The 21,412-nt window shown below is 43.5% G+C and overlaps 1 protein-coding gene across 3 annotated transcripts; it reads right to left on the reverse strand.

Moving 5' to 3' along the window:
• Nucleotides 1–9,098: 9,098 nt before the first annotated feature.
• MRPL23 (mitochondrial ribosomal protein L23) lies at nucleotides 9,099–19,791 on the reverse strand. Of its 3 annotated transcripts, none has more exons than XM_051621561.1 (5): nucleotides 19,691–19,789; nucleotides 19,423–19,545; nucleotides 18,524–18,606; nucleotides 16,927–17,000; nucleotides 9,099–9,461 (listed from the first exon to the last, which is right to left on the reverse strand). In XM_051621561.1, exons 1-5 carry the CDS (start codon nucleotides 19,714–19,716, stop codon nucleotides 9,297–9,299), a joined length of 471 nt encoding a protein of 156 aa, XP_051477521.1. In that variant the 5' UTR covers nucleotides 19,717–19,789; the 3' UTR covers nucleotides 9,099–9,296. The 3 variants fall into 3 exon arrangements, with proteins under 3 accessions (XP_051477521.1, XP_051477523.1, XP_051477522.1); XM_051621562.1 differs by lacking the exon at nucleotides 9,099–9,461 and adding an exon at nucleotides 9,468–11,838 and having other exon boundaries at nucleotides 19,691–19,791; XM_051621563.1 differs by lacking the exons at nucleotides 19,423–19,545; nucleotides 19,691–19,789 and adding an exon at nucleotides 19,138–19,230.
• Between the last annotated feature and the right edge of the window lie 1,621 nt (nucleotides 19,792–21,412).

The following is a 21,412-nucleotide window of genomic DNA, read 5'->3' on the forward strand; positions in this document are numbered from 1 at the left end:
TCTGGCCCTTTGTACCCACAGCCTGTGAGCACAAGGCACTGGGGATCCTGTCCCTCTCACTTACAATGGTCATTTTTTAACAAGGCAAGTGAAGGGGCATGCACACCATCAAAAATTTATTATCTTCTCCAGGCCTTCAGCAGAGAAATTATCTCACAATTTGGCAAACCTCACCAGATGCACAAGGCTAGCTGGGGTAACAAGGAAGAGTTGGCTAGCCTGGGACCGTGCGGCCTCTCCGACCCCTCCGGCAAGGCCGTCTGCCTTGCTTGGAAAAGGAAGGGAACCTTTGCTCTGAAGGAGCATCTGCAGGACTGAAACCAATAAAAGCCAGCTGTGAAAAATGAAAAGGGAGGGGAAGGCAGGGAAATACTGATTATTATGACTAGGAAAAACAGTATTAAAAAAAAAAAAAGGAAAAGAAAAAACTGATCCCATATGGGAGGCAAATGAAATACAAATGCAAAACAGGCCATTACGCAGTGTCTGTTGTAAGGCTGCCACATGGGGGGCTCTGTTCATGTGTCAAGATGTAGTGTCCCTGGGACCTCTGGAGATGCCCCTCTGCTCTGTGGCAGGATTAGAGTTACCTTGGAGCATCCTGGGCTGTGACCAGCACTGGGGCAGTTGATTAGACAGCCTCTACAGGATGACCAAAAAGTTATTCCACTCCCTCTGCAGATGCACACAGAGAATAACCTCAGGTCTGCCAGACTTAATCATCCCACTAACCCTTTTCTGCCTCAGCCACTTATTCCAGGCAATTTTGCAGCTGGCCCCTTGCTGCTTTTGAGGTAAGGTATTGTCCTCCTCCACTTCCAGAGGTTGACCCACACAGCTGCCCTTTTGTTATTCTCCTTCTTACTCCACAGTTCTCCTTCTTCAGCAGATCATCTCCATCACCTGCTCCATCTGCCTACCCAACGTGTGCCCTTCAAGCTGTACCTGAGCTACAGCCAAGCCCCTGCAGCAAGCCTCTCTGGGGCAAAATGTCTTCAGCAACAAGGAGGCTTTTGGGGTGCAGACAGCAAGCACAGTCCAAGCTCAGTCCCTCCCAGGAGGAAGGGAAATGCCCACTCTGTAACAGTTATACCCTAAGGCTCACTCAAGATGTGACTGGACCAACAGGGCTGAATGTCAGGTCTCGTTCCCTTCTCAGCTGTTCTCCTGCTGCTCTCAAAGCACAAGGAGTCAGTAGAATGGGGGCTCATTTGGTGATGGTGGTGATAATCATTCTTCCACAGAAGGAAAAACTGGAGGACAGCAACATGACTTCCCACGTCTGTAGGCTGTGCTCCCCAGAGATAAACGTTTTTCCAGATCTCAAGGGACAGATGGTTAAAGGGTGGGTGGCTCATTCTGCCCTGCTATTGTGATTCTGTCAAAGATTCACAATATTTAGTTCTTTCTTTTTTAAGAGGCTCCTGCCCATATATGAGTCTCAGTGTCTATGTAAAAGACAAAGTAATTTCATGCATACTATAACAGAGAGAAAACATCCAAAAATCTGAACTTCAGAGTTCAAACCACAGAAAGAGAAAAGAATCCCTTCAAGAAAATCCATAGGAAACCCTCCCATTAAAAGCCAGCCTCACTTTTTTGGAGTTCAGCTCAGCTATAGTAAAATCCTTGTACCTGCTTATGTGAGGGCTTGAGGCACTTCAGCCACGGACACTGATCCCAAGCCTGGCTTCTTCACCCACCCAGTGCCAGGGCAACTTGGACCTGTTTTTTGAGAATTATCTCTCTGATGTCTGGATTTGGGGGAGAAGCAGGAAGAGAGGGGGCCCTAAAGACACTCCACTTTGCAGTACAAGCATGTTCCACAACACGCCCAGGGCCACAGCCAAATGCACTAGACCACAAGCACTCCCAGATCCTACTCCAGAGTCTTCATAATTCCTTCTCTGAAGCCAAGAAAAACAGAGCAAACAGAAAACAAGTTACAGTGGACAAGCAGGAGTATTTGTCCCTTACTACAATGGCCTTAAGGAATTAGAGAGGTAGGGTTGATGAACCTTTAATTACTTGTGCAATAACAACCTCTGTTTCCAGCATTCCTTGGCAGGCAAGAAGAGGCTGAAGCAGTCAGGGACCTGTTATGCTCTCTGCTCCACAGGCTTGAAATCGATACGAAGGCCCCTCACCCAGCTGGTCACAAGTTTCAAGACACATTCCACACAGAGGTTGTTTATAGCTATTAAAATCAGTGAAAAGAAAATACAATAAAAATAAACAGCTCTTTTTCTAAGGAGTTGTTACTGAACTCTACAGCTAAGGTATTCAAAGCTCTCATACTTCTTTTTCCAGATAGTTAAGAGTGATTAAATAAAAGCAAATTATTAGACCAGCCTTCAGGCTCAGTATATCGATATTTTGTGTCACGTGTCATCCTCTACCATAGACTGAAGAAGAGGGGGCACTTCTCACTAAGGACCCCTAGATGTAACAAAGACAAGTGAGGAGCTGAGGAGAGTGATCATCCTTAATTTCTACCACACAAAATGAAGGCAGAAAGAGAGATTAAGGAATTGAATACAGTCTGGAAGTAAATTTCACTCTCCTGATTCTCAAGCCACAGAAGTGACCCTTCTTCTGGGAGGAAAATCATGACGTTCACAACTGACAGCTGAAGAATGCAGAAGGTGCTCTACCTTCCCACAAGGTCTAACACACATCTAGATGTACTGTACCTGCAACAGTTGCCCAACTTGCCAACTTTCCCAAGCTCCATCTCATCTGGGATTCTGCAACATGACAGAGGCTGACCCAGAGGTCACAAAAAGAAACCCTGCAACAGACAGCTTGCAGGCTATTTTGCTTCCTTATTTCCTAAGTCTCTTCCTATCCCCACCTCCATCTACTGGAGTCAGCTTGTGTCTTGACGCATATGGCACTGATGACTTCCCAAAACTCTTGTTCTTTTAATGTTACCATTAGCTCTTTGATATCTTGGTTATCCACAGAAATAGCCCCTGTGTCTGCATCCAAAGTTCTTGGCCCAGATATTTTGTGGCAAAGAATTGCACAACACTAATCTAACCCAACGTCAAGTGAAAATATTTCTGAGTTAGTTTATATCTTGCTCTCTTTTTTGTTTAACTGACAGTCCCCACTCACACATATGGTAAATTTAGGGAGGTGCTTCTGGGTAGCCTGTCTCTAATCATGTTGCCTCTCACTTCTCTCTTCTCCAGAATTAATATTTACAGGCTTTTTAATCTCTTTTCAAAAGAGGTCCTTTTCTGTTTCCTTAACTACAATCATAGCTGGCTCCTGAACACCCTCTACTCATTTCGTAAGACATAAGAAAGATCTGGCTGGACAAAACTGCTTCATCCACTGAGATGCCAGCAAGCACAAGTAATGCAAATCTCCACTTCCCCTCCTTCTGCTGGATCACCAATCAGGTCACAATCACTATTAAGCCCAGCTGGAGAAACCAAAGCATTCAGAAGTTGACTGAGTCATCTAAAGCAACAAAGATCAGCAGCAGCAGGCTGCCACACAGCTCTGGCAAAGACCCTTTAAAACACTAGATCCCTGGAACGAAGGGCTTGCACTGGCTCATCCATGAGAGCACCTTAATGGCATGAATGAATTCACCCCTAACTTCAGGGCCAGTTCATTCAGAAGGGTTAATGGGGAGAGAGGTGGGAGACAGCAGCGCCACCTCTGGTTTGAAAGCAACCTACCAGAAGAGATCCCACTGGCAAAGTGGGGGACAATGTGGTATTAAGACAGCTACTCAGAGTGTCAACATCAACTCTTAGGGCTTCTCAGGCCTCCTCACCTTCACCCTGTAGAAATTTGCCTGATCAGCCCATAATAGCAGGACCCATCTTTGAATTCCATCGCCAGCTATGTCTGTATAAGCAGTAGCAACACAGACCCAAGATGTATGGGGCAAAGAAGCAAAAGAGCCCACAAATGCTTTCAGTTCTGTTTCAAAGGCTTGGAAGTTCCTCCTCTTCTCTTCCCCTAGACCCTTCCATAAAAGCTTTGCATGCAGAGTAGTGTCTCTTGGGTCCCTCATTCTCTTGAGCAAAGTAAACAGACCTCCCGTGTAGTGACAAATGAACAACAAACAGAGGAGGAAGAAGAAAAAAAAATCTTGCTGCCAACTTGGAGATTTTTTTTCCCAGCATGTTTTTCTAAAAAAAAAAAATAAAATGTGCAAGCTATGCCCCAAGGGTGACCCTGCACAAAGTTTTCTGGCAGCTCCAATGTCCTCCATTCCCCCCTCACATCACCACAGACACCCCATCTTTCCCCATGCTCTTCCCTGACATACACATGCACATACAGAGCCCTAAGAATCCTGGCACCCAGACGGCTTTTTCTTTTTCAAGCATGCCAAAACAAGCTAAGCTCCTAAATCCCTTTTAGAATCTAGCCTTGTGTGGAAATCTGTTTGCCTCAATCGTGTGTTTATTTTCTTTTGTTTTCAGGTTGGTTAGCCCAAGGGCAAATGTTGTTCCTAGCACCAGTTTTGGGGTTGGGTGGTTGGTTTTTTTTGGTATTTATCTTTCAATCAAGTGTTCCTCCTTGCAAGGATAAACAGGATGTTTAGAGACTCTGGGTATGACGACCAGTCTTTGACAGCTGTTGTGACACACCACACACTGGGTTTGCCATGTGTGCAAGCACTGGCACAGCTCAATCTGCAGCAGGCTCTCATCATTTGAGGAGATGGACTATATGACCTAAGAATACTTTGCCAGGTCTGTTTTCAGCACAGACTCACGGGGGAATATGCCACACCATCCAGAATGCTCCCTGGCCTCTCTCTCCACTTACAACAGGAACACCTGCCCATCCCAAAGTAATTCCCTTTCTAGCCAGCTCATTTCACTTGCTTAGCTACACTAAACCATGCTCTGCCTCAGAGAAATTTTTCTTTTCCAGGTACATAGAGACAGACAACAGTCAAAATACTTTTAAACCACAGTGATTCAACAGAGGGAGTTTCCCAAGCCTTTTTTCAGAAAGGGAGTTTTCCAAGCCTTGAATCACTGACATTGGTCTGACTTCTGAATCAAGAACTTTGGAAAATGAAGTGTAGATAGCAGTAACTGAGGACTAGGTCCCAACCAAGACCTGCCTACCTGGAATACTGTGTGTAGCCTCAAGGTGCTCTGTAAACTCCCAGTCACCAGAGAATAAGATTCTCAAAAATTTTAATCACTTTTCATTTGCAACATTTACTAACAGCTGAAGGCAGGAAAGGTTAAGAGACTGATAATTAGTTCTGCCTTATAATTAAAATGAGTTAGTTTTGCACCAGGCCCTAGCTAGCTACTGTGTTCTCCGGCCACTAAGTGTCTGTGGAGTATCTCCTGAATCCTGCAAACTGGGCGTGTCCACAACAGCAGCACACACTTTGATAAGCACATTTAAAAATAATTAAATTATCTCTGAACAGCTGTAAATCACTCTGAAAGAAATGGCTCAGCCAGGCTGTCATCTTAGCTCGTCTAAAACCTTTCACTTTTGAAGAAAATAATTACCCCTCTTCTCCACAAGCACAATTCCTAAACAGCAGTGCTCAGTTTTCCCCATTACAACTGCTTTAAGAAATTCACAGGACAGTGACAACGTGTTGCTGACTTTCACAATGTTTGGGCACAGTTTATCCAAGGAAACTTACTTCATCCTGCAATGCTTGTCAAGTTCAAGCCTTAAAAATCCATTCCAGGTAACATTCAACCGCAACCTTCTGGACTGCACACAAACTACAGCATGAAACTTTATGGTCTGTGTTATTCAGAAGGTCAAGAGGGATTATCACAATATTCCTTTTTAGCTGTGGTACCTATGAGCCTTGGCATACAAGCCACCCTGGAAAACCATTCTCAGACTACTGTTTTAAATTGGACTCTGAGCGGTCCTTGAGCTCTACTTCAGGAGTTATAAAGATAACTGGTTTACAGTTTTCAGTTCTGCTAGCAAAAATAGCACTGGCTTTCTGTACCTTGCTCTGTTTCACAAACTAAGCAGACATCCTCTATCAAACCTTTAGTGCTCCCTGCAAGCTATTCCACAAACATGCCAGAGCTGAAGAAGCAATAGCCTGTCCTACAACCTAAAAATTCAAATAAGTAAAATAATTTTCCTGAAAAAAAACCCAAAACTTTGATATAATTGGGATAACCTGGAAGGACTGGGCACTCCCCAGTGATTAAGACATTTTCCACAGCAGGATGGCCTTGGACAGAGGAAGCAAAATTTTCCTACTGCCTTTCCTTTGCACAGAACAGGAATATTTACTAAATCAGTTAGAATATGCCTTTTCTGGAATCCACCACAAGGTTATACTTACTTCTTTCCTATAATTTATTTTATTTAGCCTTCTTTCTTTGCTTAATCATCAGTAGACTGACAAACAGGGAATAATGCACAGGATCATAAAACTGGCCACTGGTGTGCAGGCAGTACTTAATCTTTGACATAGTGTGGCTTACACACAGGAGCAGCAGCTACTGCAACTTTGTGTCTAACCACATACCAACTGAGCTGCACTATATGCCTGTCTGCTTCAAGGGAACTCTGAAGACAAAGTATTTGCACTCTCGAAGGTCACATAGCAAGGCTCAGGTGACAGCTGGTTATGAGACACCATAATTTTGTCACCTTCAGACATCCACATTCTTATGTGATCTACTGCAACCAACAAGGAACCTGTTTATAACACCCAAGCAAGCAGGACTTCCAACACAAAACTCATTTCAAAGCCATAATGTTAGGAAAACCATTGTACACGGTCACTTTACTGTCTCTGCAGTTGTACTTTGGCTTGTTTTAAAAAATAGTAAATACAAGTGAACAAAAAAGAAATAGCACATTCCCTCTGAAGTGTACTGGTGTTACTGGGACAAAGCTCATCATAGCTGGATGCCTTTCTTCACCAGAGTGGCTGACGCAGCCAGTTGCGCATCTGCAGACCGTTCCAGCGCATTACTCTCTTTGGGGCATTGCACGTGTTCAGGGGGGAAAGAACCTGCCTCCAACATCTCCCTTGCACATCAGCAGCTGCAGAGCCGTGCACGCCAAGTGCGGGACGTGGCTTCTCCTGTACCACAGCAAACATCAGCCTCTTCAACTGAGTCATTATTTTCATCTTTGGAAAAGTTATTCATACGTATATTTAAATCCTTGGCCTGCAGGTATGACTGCTGACATAGCCAAGGACAGCTTGACACTTCTGACAGCAGGGCTAGATGTGACCTCACAGGATCTGCCAATCCCTTGCATCACACAAAATAAACATCAGGATGCGCTGGAAGGAGAACCATTTAGTGAAAAAAACCCACACCATTCTGAGTTCTCATCCTCCTTTGCTGTACTTCTCTCCGGTACATTATATAACCTCTCCCTTCATATTCAAGTATCATCTCTGTTATCTTCCAGCCTGTAGAGTTTGGGGGATGGGATTTGTGAAGCACCAGATTGTATTAAGCACTGACACTTCCACAGAAAGATCCTTGCATCTAGACAAATTCAGTCATCCTACTTTAAAACTGCAGGCCAGCTCCTGATTTAACCTGGAGTTTCACATGTCACTACAAAACTCTGGAAGTGCTGGCTTTGCAGATATGCCAAGCATAAGAAGTGTTTTCAGCAAACTCAGTATTTTTCCACATCTACTATGGTGACTCTGCTGGCAGGCTGGGAGTAGCAAATCCTCCCTTACCTCCCTCGCTCTCAGAGCATCTCCCAGTTTAAGCACCAGCTACCTTAGATCATCATGCACAATCCCCCTTGGAGAATGGACAAAGAGGTGGGGAGGGAGACCCACCAGGGTCCCCTTGGAAAATGTACAAAGAAAGGGGGAGTGGGAAAGTCACCAGGGTCATAACCAACAAATCACAGAAGGAGATGGGCTGTCGTGCAGAAGGGAAGTAGCAGGGGGAAAGAGGCGACTAATGAGCAGAAGGGGGTGCGTAAAATTCTACTTGGATTGCCTCTCTTGGGAACAGCTGTTTCCTTATAAACATCTTGCTAGCTGTCCAAACAAGAAGTTCAGACACAGAACAATAAAGGAGAGCACCCGGGTAGAAGCATGTGAGGCATGGGCTCATTCACTACCCTGCCAGTTGCTCCAAGTGGCAGAATTCAAAAGCTGAGGAAATGTAAACCATACGTTTAACCTTGCATATGCTGGTGTTACAGCCAATGGCCTGCAGAAACACATCCTTCTCCATCTGTGGTGAAGTCCTTCCTAGTCCTCCTTTACCCCTCACTGTTTCTAACACACCAGCAGAGCACATTACTTGACAAAGCAAAAGAGGAAATACCCTCATCAAAACAAGCACAAACAGCAGCAGAGCCAAGAAATTAAAAACCTGAATGTGACAGCCCTGAAAACCTGACGCTGACCTGGCATCAGCAACTTGGAAGTAGAGCGAGTTGCAGCAGAAAAAGTAAAAAGAGTCTTCTTGTTAGTCCTGAGCACAAAACAGCCTACACTGGCTGAAGTATTTCTATGCCAGTACAACTGTGTCCACATGGGACTCTTGCCAGCACTGCAAGGTAGGTAGCTGTGGGCAGGAGAAGGAATACTAGCACAGCCACGCCAGTGAACATTCCTAGGGCAGGCTAGCCAAAAGCAGGAAATTACCTGCACTGCACAACAGCAAGCAGAGGCTGTGCACCACTTCTGTTCATTCCTTGATGCTTCTGGGGATCAAACGCATGCACACCTGGTCACAAGCCTATCCAGTAAAGCCTGTTTCCAAAGTGCCACCATTTACAAAGGGGGGCAATCAGATCACACACACATATCCAGGAAAGGGGGGGTCAAATTGCAAGGAAGGAAATTCACAGGATAGTAGGACACCATAACTGACAAGGGAGCACTATGTCCTGAGCCTACAATCTAGTTATCTACACTTTCATGTCCACCTCTGACTGATCTATCTTGACTTTTACATGTTCTAGTCAATGCAAACTAGTTACACTGGGAAATCAAATGCCTCCTACTTCTACTCAAAACAACCCACAGAGGCAGGAAGAAAGTAAGCAAGCACAATGACAATCAGTCAGAAACAAGAAGCAATTACACATTTTAGAAACAGTCCACAAGTTCAAAGGAAAGATCTGATGCAGACATATTTATTTTACCTTTTTATTTCTTTAGGGACATTTTGTCGTAGTTGTGCACAAACAACCAGAAAAAAGACACTCTAGCAAGGGCTGCTCAGGAATAAACATTCAGTCATTACAAGAAGGGAGGACTGCAAGTTCTGCTGATCAAAATCCCTCTGAGCCTAAAGAAACGCAGCTGGCTTGTTGCATCAAAGTCCAAACCAATCAGGGACTCCACCTCGTCTGGGGTCACCTTTCTCCCTCTGCTTCTCTTTCTCCATATATTTATTCCTGAAGTCATCAAAAGAGTGAGTTTCTGTGTCTTGTTCTTTCTCTGGAAATAGGTTGGGAAACTGAAAGGTTTGTCCTTGGCCCTAAAGAGAAAACAAATGGTCAGAGAGACATTCCAGCCTTTCTGCAGTACCTATGATGCATATACTTACAATGAAAGACCACCCTGAAGCTTCAGCTCAGGTAAAATGGTACCTCTTACCTCCCAGGATCTCTTTCCACTCCTGTCCTCAAGACTCACATATATCCTTCCCCCCCCAAAAAAAGCCTCTGCTCTTTTGTGTGCTAATGAAGACACTGACATATTTTTTTACAGATGAATGGTTAGGAGATGGACAACTTTTCAAAGACTTTGAACCAGCTCAAAGATGTTGTATGAGTCATACACTAACAGCAAGATGAGCAAAATAAGAGATTTTGTTAAAGTAACACCACCAGGAAAACACATGGAGGAGCAGGCATTCATTATGTTAACACTCAGGATATGGGTAGTGGTTATAGTTGTTTAGATTGCAGCTAAGGATAAGAGAGAACAGTCCGAGCAGCTGTTACTGTAGGGTGCAAAGTGGAAATACAGAATAACAGGTATTAGAGGTCTCTTATCAACAGGAATAAAGACTATAGTGTAAAACAATTACAGTGGGAACAATTTGTCTAATACATCATTGACAAGATTAAAGAGATTACATCTGCATTAGTCATTCTGCCTAACAGACAAGTCATTTTACTATAAAACATCATCATCAGATCTATGTCTCCCACTTGGAAAATAAACATTTGTTTGGTCTCTCATTTTTATGTAACAGCAGGAAACCATTAATCTGTGGAAATGTTCTATCCCATTAACATTATCTACTCACTTTTTAGTGGCACGTGCACTAAGCACAACTTCATTAAATGCAAAAAGACCAGCCCTTCCATTCCATATGGGACTTTGCATAATAAAACTCATAACCGATAGCTCATAACTCTGAAACTACTCTCCAAAATGCTTACAAACCTTACCATACATTAACTTCTTTGGCAGCATACCACATACAGAAATCTCAACAAAGCCATTTAATTGCTTCAGATGAAACCTGGTTTGTTTTTTTCAGATTAGCCATTCTTTACATTTGTCCAATTAATATAATCACACAAGAGGCCCTATTATGGAATGGTCCCACAATGGACAAAAAAAGGAGCCTTCCACAATACAGCTACCTACACTACATTTTGGGATCACAAACGTGACAATTAAAACAAATAAATCCACAACCATGCCCCTGACCCAGCTGAATGCGCACTATGTTTCATTTAGCCATATACACTCAACTTGCTAATTTACAGGTGTGAAAGAATTTCAATCTCAAGCATACACTTTGGAAAGAAAAAGCATTACTTATCCCAGTTGAGCTTAACAAGACTAGAATCTAGGAAATACCAACTCATACCCATCAATGCTCCTGATGTTTTCATACTGCATATTTCTTAGGGGTTTCCTAAGAGCCTGACCATACTACAAAAACAAGAAGCAAGCTGCTGTGTACATTGCTCTGTCCTCAATTCTAGCCTGGATAAGATCAACTGGAACAAATCAAGGTTTTCCTTTCCACTGTGTACACTCCATGCTTTCAACTCTTTTGTACCTTTAAATTACCAGCAGGTATGCTTATAATAGCTGTCCTATGACAGTTGAAGCATAGTTCCATTTCAAGGCACATAAACTGGCCTTATGAATGTCCTTGAGCAATCCCAAAGCCTACTGAAACTCTTCCTGTAGCAGGATCAGCAGCAACCACCCTTGAGGCCAAGCACTGCCCAAGATTTCAGCACACTGAATCACTTGGAAAATAATTTGTTTATATTACAAAAAATTACTATGCTTTAATTGCACTGCAGGTGGGTCATTCAGCCTTGTGGTACCTATAGAACAGACACAGCCAATTGTAAGGGTTCATCTGCCCTGGAGTGGAAGCCATTTTAATTAAACAAATCCAAAAACAATTCAGGCTAACATGATAGGCATACCACCTACACTGAAAATTTGAGAACTATTTATAATGGTAACAGTGTAGTAAGGGACTGTTCTTGTTATGCAGCACTTCCATTCTGGTATCCTTCCAACACCAATGTACTTCCCTTATTGGAGAATGAAGGAAAGTTGTCCCTAAAGCACACTAACAAGATCCACGGTAATTCACTAAGCATTGCAAAACAGTTATTATTTTAAAGGGGGGTGGAACAAAAAAAATATATGCACAGAGCATGTAGTGAAACCAGACAAACCTTTTAGTCATTTGAAGACTGGAGAAAGTCAAATATTAAGCTGAAAATGTCAATCTGTATCTGGAGTCTTCTAATAAATCAAAATCAGCGTAGACAACTTGGTTCTTTCCAGCTCTTGTTTTGTGAAGAAATTCTGATTTTGGCTGGCAGCCAGACATGATTCAAAACAGCCAAGACATTACACCCTGAGAACTGAAGGTTGATAAATCTTAAGTAACAATACTATGCAGTAATACTGCACTGTAAGACTTTGAAGTGATGAAAGCTGTATGAAAAATAGCTGTTGTGCATGCTCACTCAGTAGCTAGTTTTGAGAAGAAGCTTGTATCCTGGGTATTTCAAAATTTAAAAAATACCAAAAGGCATCAACTTACATAAAGGATTGTGAGTCTGTCCAGGCATGTTTACGTTCAGTGCATCTTCCACACAATGCCAAAGGCTACTGAGTTTCAAGCTCATACCAAAGAAACTGAGAGATTGTCACTCCTTTATGCAATGCTGGTTTTTCTTACACTTTTTCTTTGTAAAAGTTTTCCCTTCTGTACAGAAACCACATGACAACCATACGATAAATGCATTCTCAGAATGAAATCCTAACTGAAAAAAAGCAAACTAAATTTCTATCAGGTTCAACAGGGTTTTATCTGGTTTGCAAAATGCTAGAACATGAAATGTTGGCCTATTCAAGCAGAAAACAAAACTTTGGCCTACATCTAAACCTTTCATTTGTTCACAGTTTTACCTTTTGCAAGCCATTTAAACAAGGTCATCCTTTTAATCACTGTATTATTGAAATTCACATAAGCTGAAATGGGTTCTAAAAAGGCTACGGTTTGGTTCTCCGTTAAAACTTCTGTCAGCATAATTACCTTAGTTAGAAGGACAGAGAAAGAGGGAAAATAGAACATCTTTCTACCTGACATAGTTGTGCTAAAAGAAAAGCCTGTATAAAAGACAGGCACTGGCAAAAAAAAAAAAAAAAAATTGCTTGGAACTAGATGCTGTTCTGCCAGCATAAAAACTTTTTCACCAATATGAGGTGATATACTCTGGAGTTTGTCAGGAGGAGCTCTACCATCACACACTCTTGTATCTAAGTAAGCCCTTACAATGTTCAAAAAAGAAGAAAAAAACAGACAAAGCAAGTCAGAGGCAGCATTAACACACCTAAAAAATAAAGGCAACGTGATGATTTTACACAGTGCTGTTCTCAATTTAGGGTCTTCCCAGAGGCCTCCCCTGTTTCCTACAAATTCTAGGACTATGTAAAAGTGAGATGTGTAGTCCAGTGTTTAGACTACAGAAGTGGGAGCCATTACATTTCTACTCCTGCACAACTCTAATCCTTGCTTCAGCATTACCCAAATTTAATACTTACAGACAAGCTCTTATGAGTATTCATTTCTTAAATGCTAACAACCTTCAAGACAGAAAAAAAGACCTAGGAATCAAAAATGCATTCTCCCCTTAGATTTCAAGTCTATTTTGTTAGAAAGACTGAAAGCACATCTTGCTCTCTACATCTGAAGAAAGAGTTATCACATCGAGTGGTACAAATTGCCTCCACTCATTTTAATGAGAGGTTAAGTGACTGTAATTAGGCCTATGAAGTCAAGTGTTAGCCTTTCCACTGCTAAGCCTCATGTCAGAAAATTACTGGAAGGATTATCCGGCACAAACTCACTTAGACTTCTCTGACCTTTGCATCCCTTGAAAAGTTTAGGAAGGGAAGGTCAGCACAGATATCATGATGTGGGAATGACGCAGCAAACACTGATCATGTAAACAACTGTGAGATCTTCTGATTATTTAGATCACTGAAGTACTTACTACTGTCCTTCAGAATTACGAGAAAAGTGATGTTTATAGTATTGTTAGCTAAAAAATGTTGGACTCCCAGCAGCACGGGACTCAATCCAGCAGTAGCAGAAAATGCTAAAAAGTTTAATAACCCAGTGCATTTGAACAATTCTCCCACTATTGCAGTGGCAAAATCTGATGTTAAATTGTATGGCAAAACAGCACAGAAAGCAGCTTAAAAAATGAACATAGGAATGACAACGTACGTGCATCCAAGTTTCCTCTGAATTAACTACATGTCAAAAGAAAACTGCTGTCACATTGGAAGTGCAAGTGGGTTAATGATTATGAATGTACCAGACACTGTGAACAGGGTTTGAGGATAAAACATTTGTAAAAACGTTCCCACCGATGCCATCATTCACGCAACTAAATAGGTGTTAGTCCTAATGTTGACAAGGTCAGACTTCTTTTTACAGCCATATCCATTAGATTTCTCAAAACAGGTTTAATTAAAAATAGGTCAAGATTCCAGAGGCTTGTCTACAGTTATGCTCCCACGGGTGCCAACACCTGTTGAGCTAAATGAGTAAGAGCACTGAAGGAGGAGGAGGGGATGCTGTTGGTCTTTTTAACTTCCCTGATGTTGATGCAACTGTAAAGTTACACACTGGCTTTCTCTTCTTTTTTTTTTTTCTTTCAATAACATTAAGATAATTATAACTGCACTGGAGTAAGGAGAAAGGTTGCTGTCTAACATTCATTTTATCTACTCCTCAAAGATATATAGCTTTATTTTTAATTAAAAAATAAAACCAGTGTAAAAAGGTAGCACTCGATACCCAGAGCTCTAAGTCTCTAACTTAAACCTTTCTCACCACATTCTAAAAGGGAAAAAGAGGCAGGCAGGCTCTGGAATGGCAAGATATTGTTGATCCACAGCCTTCTATGATTTGAGATATTTTTTCAGTGTGAAAATATTATGCTTGGACAGATCATGTATTTGTCCAGTTACAGCCTGAGAATAAAGTAAACAGCTCTGAATCTCCAAGAAATAGTATTTGGAAAAGAAAGGACAACAATTCTTACATGTGGAATAGCTGGGGCATTAATCAGACACCTAAGGGTATGTTGACTATGACTTCACATACCTCCCGGCTTTGAGACCCTTGCAATAAGTTAATGGAAATGTATGTTATGCAGGGACGCATAAGGTGATGTTTTATGAAGCAGAGAAGCATAACTGGTCATGAGATTTTAGACAATTTCATTCAGGTAAACCACACCGCAGTCATGCTGGAAAGAGGCATACTTCCACCTAGTGGGGAAGAAAAAGATCAACCCAAGACCTTCCAAAAACACATCCTTGTTTTTCCAGTCATAAGCAGTTTCAGCTTGAAACTGGATTAATGAGAGAAAACACAGCTGGTAAAAATGGTGGGAAAGCCCAACTACTCTGACTCAGGGCAGATGCAAACTAATTTTCATTAAAATAAAGATTTTACAGTGGTTAACCGAGGCCTTCCTAAGTTAGGCAGATATTAACAATGGACAGCATGGGGCCTGTTATAGCCTGAATCACATTATGAGTGGTAACTAAGGCAAAACCTTCAGTTTCAGAAATTACACTGGGTTTCAGGCCTCAGCCACTGTTTAAAGCTGGTGTGAACACAGAACTGGAAGCTGTCTGAGACACCAGAGCTAGCAACAAAAAGCAAAGGAAAAAAAGGAAAACGAGAAAAAAAAGGAAAGGAAAACCTAAATGTTAAAGGCATTAACACACACCAACAATAGAAAAAAAGACAGCAAAGAGACTACAAATGAGGTGAGGGGAAAATGCATGGACAAAGCTTCACTGATGAGTTTAGTATACAGTCAGGACTCTGTCACTCAGGGTGAAGTACACCACCAAAAGGTGGTCCCCTAATCCTGTTTATGCTTGGCTTTCTTTAAAAAAATCAGGTGATACTATAGTACAAGGGAATGCAGTAAGGGACACTTGCTGTCTTATGTGCCAAGACCTCCAGTACCACAGGACTCTGGTGCAGGCTAATTTGCCCAGCAGACAAAAGAAGAGGCTGGAGGAATGGCCAGTTAACTGCTGTCCAACTGTCTCCAGTACCAAGCTAGTTTGGTAACTCAGCTCTCCACCACAGAGCTGCCCTTATGGTAAGGGCAACTATCCTAGGTTCAGAGGTTTGATGTGAAATAAATGCACAAAGGCACTACCTTAAATGAGTGACTTGCTCCACAGAACAGTAGCATTTTGCTTCCCACTCCTTCCCCTGAGTATCTATGTAAACTACCTTCTTCTCAATTCAGCAGACAAAAGAAACAAGACTGCATTAAATACAGTCAAATAACATTTGAGAACTGACCACAGTTTGCTAAAGATCTGTGTCTGCTTCCATCTTGGGTAACAAGTCTCTAAAAACAAGTCACTAGCCATGACAATGGAAAGTGTTTGCTAAGGAACAACACTCAGAGGCACCAACTTGTAAGACACATCACTCCTGGAATTCTGTACTTTATACTGTTCTTTTAAAAGGTATGGGCTGTCTAGAAAACAACAATCTCCTCACTTTTCTTCCCACTCTCCTTCTCAGAAGGGGCTCAGAGAAAAACTAAGCCCATTTATATTTTGAAAAATTAAAAAAAAAAACATCAGATTTCCCATTGTTTGACCTCAAATCCATACTCATATTCTTATGTAGTCTTTAAGATCACACAGCATTCCCCTCACACTGAATCCTTGTCCCAGGATGGAGTAACACTGAGGTTGTGCTGCCAACAGCAATTTTGAGCTTACGATTTTACAACCATAAACAGCATTCCTTTAATATAATTTTGGTATGTGAAGGGCTTTTCTGTCACTGGTTGCCCTTCTCTTTTACAAAGAGACAGGTGACCTCAAGAGAAGTCTTAACTATAATATGCTCCTGTTACAGAAGAAATTCGTAAGAACATGAAGCTCCTTTTCCACTGGGCAACCAACATACGTTTCAGAACCCAGTTAAGCCACAAAGTATGCTCATTAGACATGACTAAAAGGTCTCCAAGGAATATGCCTAGTCTGCTTTGAAATCCAAAAGAGCTTTGATAGGAAGTTCTTTACCCTTACAATATATTCTTTCTCTTACTGGACTTTTCAGCAATCAACCACACAAGTAGTGAACCTTCAGCACAGAGTACAGGGTCAGCTGCAACTCACTGTCAAAACAGCACCATATGACATCAGACCATGACTTACATACAGATATCAAACAAATGAAGGACTTGAAAACTAAATTTGTTTGAATTTGATTTTTAGAGTAACTCATTTAAGTATCTCTATACATCCCAGAATGTATTAAAGAAAATGTCATTATTAGAGGATTGGCAGAAATATTCAGCCAACTAGACAATTCACTGAACATTACTGCTAGCTTGGCTGGTTAATGGTCCTTTCCTCTTTCCCCACAAGTACCTGTATTAACTCACCAGTTGTACATAGGCGACCTTGTAATCTGGCTTTTTCACTCTCTGATTCTTGTGATTCCTCTTGTTATTTGCACCTGCAGAAATGAAGAGAGTCCCACTTTTTACTTCCCAGGACTTCCAAGCTCCTCAAAGCAAGGCCAAGCTGAAGGGAGGACTTTACTAGTTCTCATTTATTGTTAAGAGGAATACTCTTTCTTCAGCACCAACACAGTATCACAGTTATTAAAATGTACTGAAACTGGTAGACACTACTCTCTTCATTTACAAGGAGGGAGCTGAGGCATCAGCAGACTCAGGTTGCTGAGAGCCATTGTGCCTTCATGCCACACAAAGTCTGCAAAGAAGCAAGGAGGTAACTGTCCTCCGAACATCAACAACTTCAAGAAAACCAGGAAGAAATTACCACTAAAGACAAGCATGCATATTTTTCAGTGCTATTTGGAACTCCATGTGCTTGGTATTCGAGACTTTATTTAATTCTGTTTTATACGTAAGCATTTTACAGATGGTCTGATTTCTTTTTCTTCTTTTATATGCTCTGAGTTTTACAACCTTATTTTGAAGCTTTTTCTTTCATTCTCCATTTTTCACTATTACAGCTCTTTTTCCCTTCTTCTTTAAAATCATTCCTACTCTTTACCACTATATACACATCTACAAATTTCTTTGCTAGAGTCACCGCATGAAAAAAGAAAAACCTAGCTTTCACAGACATCCTAACCAACAAGTCACTCTTGATTTGATTAATGCACCGCCTGATGATCAGAACAGTAAATAACATCAAAATCATACTCCTGACTTTGCACTGCATCCAAACTGCAGTCAGAAAAGCTCTGGGGAAGGAAGCATTCATATGTAAGGCAACCTTCTATAAATTTAGCTGATTTCACATAGAGATGGGTCCTTTTGCTTCAAGTCAGAGTTCAGTATAATTTAAACTACCAATGTTTTTTTCTTTTTCTCTTGGGTTGGTTTCATGTTGTTTGGTTTTTTGTAGGACTGGCACAGGGGAGAAACACCACGAGTGGAAGCATACAAGTCTGTAGCAGAAACATGGTAACAACAGGTGATAAAAAATTCAAAGTTTGCCAAAATGTTTCGATGTTTTTCTGACATTATCTTCTGGTCTAATAAGAGTATTTTTGCTCTACAGACTCCACCATAGTTGACAGACTACAGAAGCTCTGGCCATAACACCTTCTCCGTGTGCAGGCCAGGTAATCTCAACTCACATATATATTTTTTAAAAGGGTATTAGTGAAATTAAGTCTATCTCTTAATTTTATTGATACACACAAAGTAGTTCCTTCTAAAGTGAGACACTCTTGAAAAAGAGGTACCAACTACAAAGCATCCAGCACAAGCTAAATAACTGTCAAGATGATAAGGCTTTTTTAATTCAGATTTTTAAAACTCAACTTGTGTCATAATCTAATCAGAGGATTAAAATATGAAGTGATGCATATTCATCTGAAGGGAAAAATCAACAACTAAGCACCTGTTTGCTGAAAGCTAATGGATCTTTTGAGACCAAAAGCCTCTTCTGGCTATGTGGGGATGCTACACTCATCCCTCTGGATTACTCCACTGCACTTACCATACTGTATCCTTGTTCTCACAGCAGCTACTGGCACGTTGTATATTTTTTCAAGGTAATTCTTGATATCCACTTTTGTCATTCTACGCAATGCAAAAACATTTTGGGGAAAGAAAGAAGGAAAAGTATAAATGTTCAAATAAAATAAAACAAAGCCAGAGTATTTATAGACTTTTTGATACTCTAAAATAAGTAAGCCTTCTCCTTTCAACCAAAGTAACTGTACAGCACAAAACCATAAATTCAACATAAGTCACACACTGCTACAGCAATTCATTACCATAAACTGTACAATGACAAATATTTTATGCTCTGTAGACTCAACAGTCAAAAACTCAGATATACACTGCATTCAGCAAGAGTGGGTAGGCCAAGGATTGTTTCCCATCTTCTAAATAGCATTTTCTAATCTCTCCAGGACTTGCCATAGGTTTGTGGGCTTCAGTATGTGCAACCAGACCAGCCAGGATGAGACTGCCCTGGCAAACACCTGTACATCACCCCGTTTTCTCTGAACCGTTTTCATAAGCACGTCCTGCTTCCTAAGCCTGTCCCACGGAAGCCTGAGCCCCAGTAACACTCAGGAAGAGCAGCCAAGCAAACCTGGTACTCACCTCAGCGCCCCCGCAGCCCTCTGAAAGGCCTCCCTGACGCAGAAGCCACTTTCCCCAGCCCAAAGGGCGCTACCTGGCACCTCGCCTTCCCACCCCTCGGCTCAGCAGGGCAGCCCCGAGGGCAGTGGCAGGAGCAGGCGCGGGGCGCTGCCAGGCCGGGGCCCCCCGCACCCCGGCGCTGCGCTGGGCCCCTTCCGCCGCAGGGCAGGCTGCCGAGCCCTGCCGAGCCGTGCCGAGCCCTGCTGAGCCGTGCCGAGCCCCGTTCTCCTCCCGCCCCGCACTCACTCCATGGAGACGCGGAACTGGACGGTGTCCTCGGGCTGCGGCACGCCGGGCCGCACCGCCAGCATGAAGAAGTTGGGCCGGAAGATCCGCAGCTGGGGGCCACCCAGCTGGAACAGCGGGTACCTGCGGGGAAACGACGCCGCTGACTGACTTACCTACCGACACGCACACCCCCCGAGCCCGCCCCGACCCGACCCGAGCCCGCCCGCCCCGGCCCGACCCGAGCCCGCCCGCCCCGGCCCGACCCGGCCCGGCCCGGCCCGCTCACACGGCCTTCCTGGCGCGCGTCGCCATGGCCGCGGCCCGGCCCGGAAGCAGCGCGGCCAGCGCAGCTCCCGCAGGGGCGGAGGAGGCAGCGCTCGCCCCCTCCCGGCGCGGAGGAGCGGGGACCCTCGCCCTGGCGGCCCCTCCTCCCCTTGCCCCCTCCTCCCCCTGCCCCTTCCTCCCCACTGCCCCCTCCTCCCGCTGTCCCCCGCAGCCAAAGCCCACCCCAGGGTCCACCTTCCCTCTGGGCCCGCTGGGAGGGGACACAGCCTTGGGCTACGGGAGACTTCCTCAGTGGGAGAAGCACCTGCAAAATGGCACCTCAGTGGGAATTTGCGGCCTTCGCTGCCTTTTGCACAGTCTTTTCCTCACGGTTACAGGAGGGTAGTGATTCTCCTGCTCTGCTCCGTGCTGGTGCTGCATCCAGCTCAGGGGTCCCCAGCACAAGGCAGACATGGGCCTGTTAGAGCAGGTCCACGAAAACGGTGGGAGGGCTGGGACACCTGTCGTGTGAGGAAAGGTGTGAGCTGGGGTTCTTCACCCTGGAGAAGACAAGGGTCTGGAGAAGTCTTATTGCAGCCTTTCAATATACAAAGGGAGCTTACAAGAATGACAGACTTTTTACAATGCCTATAGTGACAAGATGAGGGACAACAGCTTTCAACTGAAGTATGGTAGATTTAGACTGGTGTCGCGGGCCGGTACCAAGAGCTACCGGCTGTCAGGATATTTTTGCAACTTCCCCCCCCCCCAATGTGGAGAGGTTTATGAATGAGCCCTGAGTGTGGGATCGTTTCTTAGAGGGTAGATTAAAGTACCCCCCCCACCACGCTCAGAAATTGTTACTGAGACCAATGTTTAGTTTGTAAATTAATCAGTTTATTAAGGGATAATACACACTAAGGGATCAAGGTTCAGGAGAGATGTAAACCAATGGAGTGAAAGGGCAGGAGTTGAGCCCTGTAAGAAAGTAAAAGTATGTGTGTGTGTGTGTGTGTCTGTATATTTACCTTCCTTCCTTAATTTGATCGTCAGAAGTGCTGGCAGGCTCAGTTGGAGATCTGCAAGGGGGCCGGCGTCCCAGTAACCGGGGTGACCCCTTCCTGCTACTGGCAGGCAAGGCTCCGGTCCCGTGGCAAGTGGCAGACGCAGGCTGGGCTGGCTTCTTTGGTCCGATTCGGTCCGGGCTAGGCAGGCAGAGTTCCAGGGAGCGGGCACGACCCCCGCGGAGCGAGCACAGGCGGCGCCCCCCTTTCTCTCCGTCCCTCCGAGCGCGGGAGTGGCGTCCAAGCAGGTCCAGGTGCTGCAGCGGGGTCTGTCCAGAGCAGGCAGAGACGGCGAGCAGAGTCCTAAAAACCCCGCAGATTTTTCTCTTTCTTCTTTTTTATAGACCAAAGACCATTGTTCCAAAAAGGTACCACTGTCTGAATTAGCCAATCACCATTGGCCATGTATATTTATGTTTTTAATCTATTGTTTTTTCTTCTGCCAGTCATCATAACCTTTATGTTGTTCCTTTGCTATGCCCCTATCTCGCAGGGCAAGAGGCCTGCTCATTCTGTCCTTGAGTGAAAGCGTCACTCCTGTTTTGCTGGCTTGAAAGGCATCTTTTGTTTAGTCTTATGTGGGGTAAAGAAGATAGGGCGTTCCCCACATCTCACCCCGTGGCTTTTAAGACAGCAATTATGTAGTGTCTTTACTGTCCATGAATATGTATGTGTGAATC

This window comes from Apus apus, chromosome 5 (genome assembly GCF_020740795.1).
Source record: "Apus apus isolate bApuApu2 chromosome 5, bApuApu2.pri.cur, whole genome shotgun sequence".
In the NCBI taxonomy this organism is placed as follows: domain Eukaryota; kingdom Metazoa; phylum Chordata; class Aves; order Apodiformes; family Apodidae; genus Apus; species Apus apus.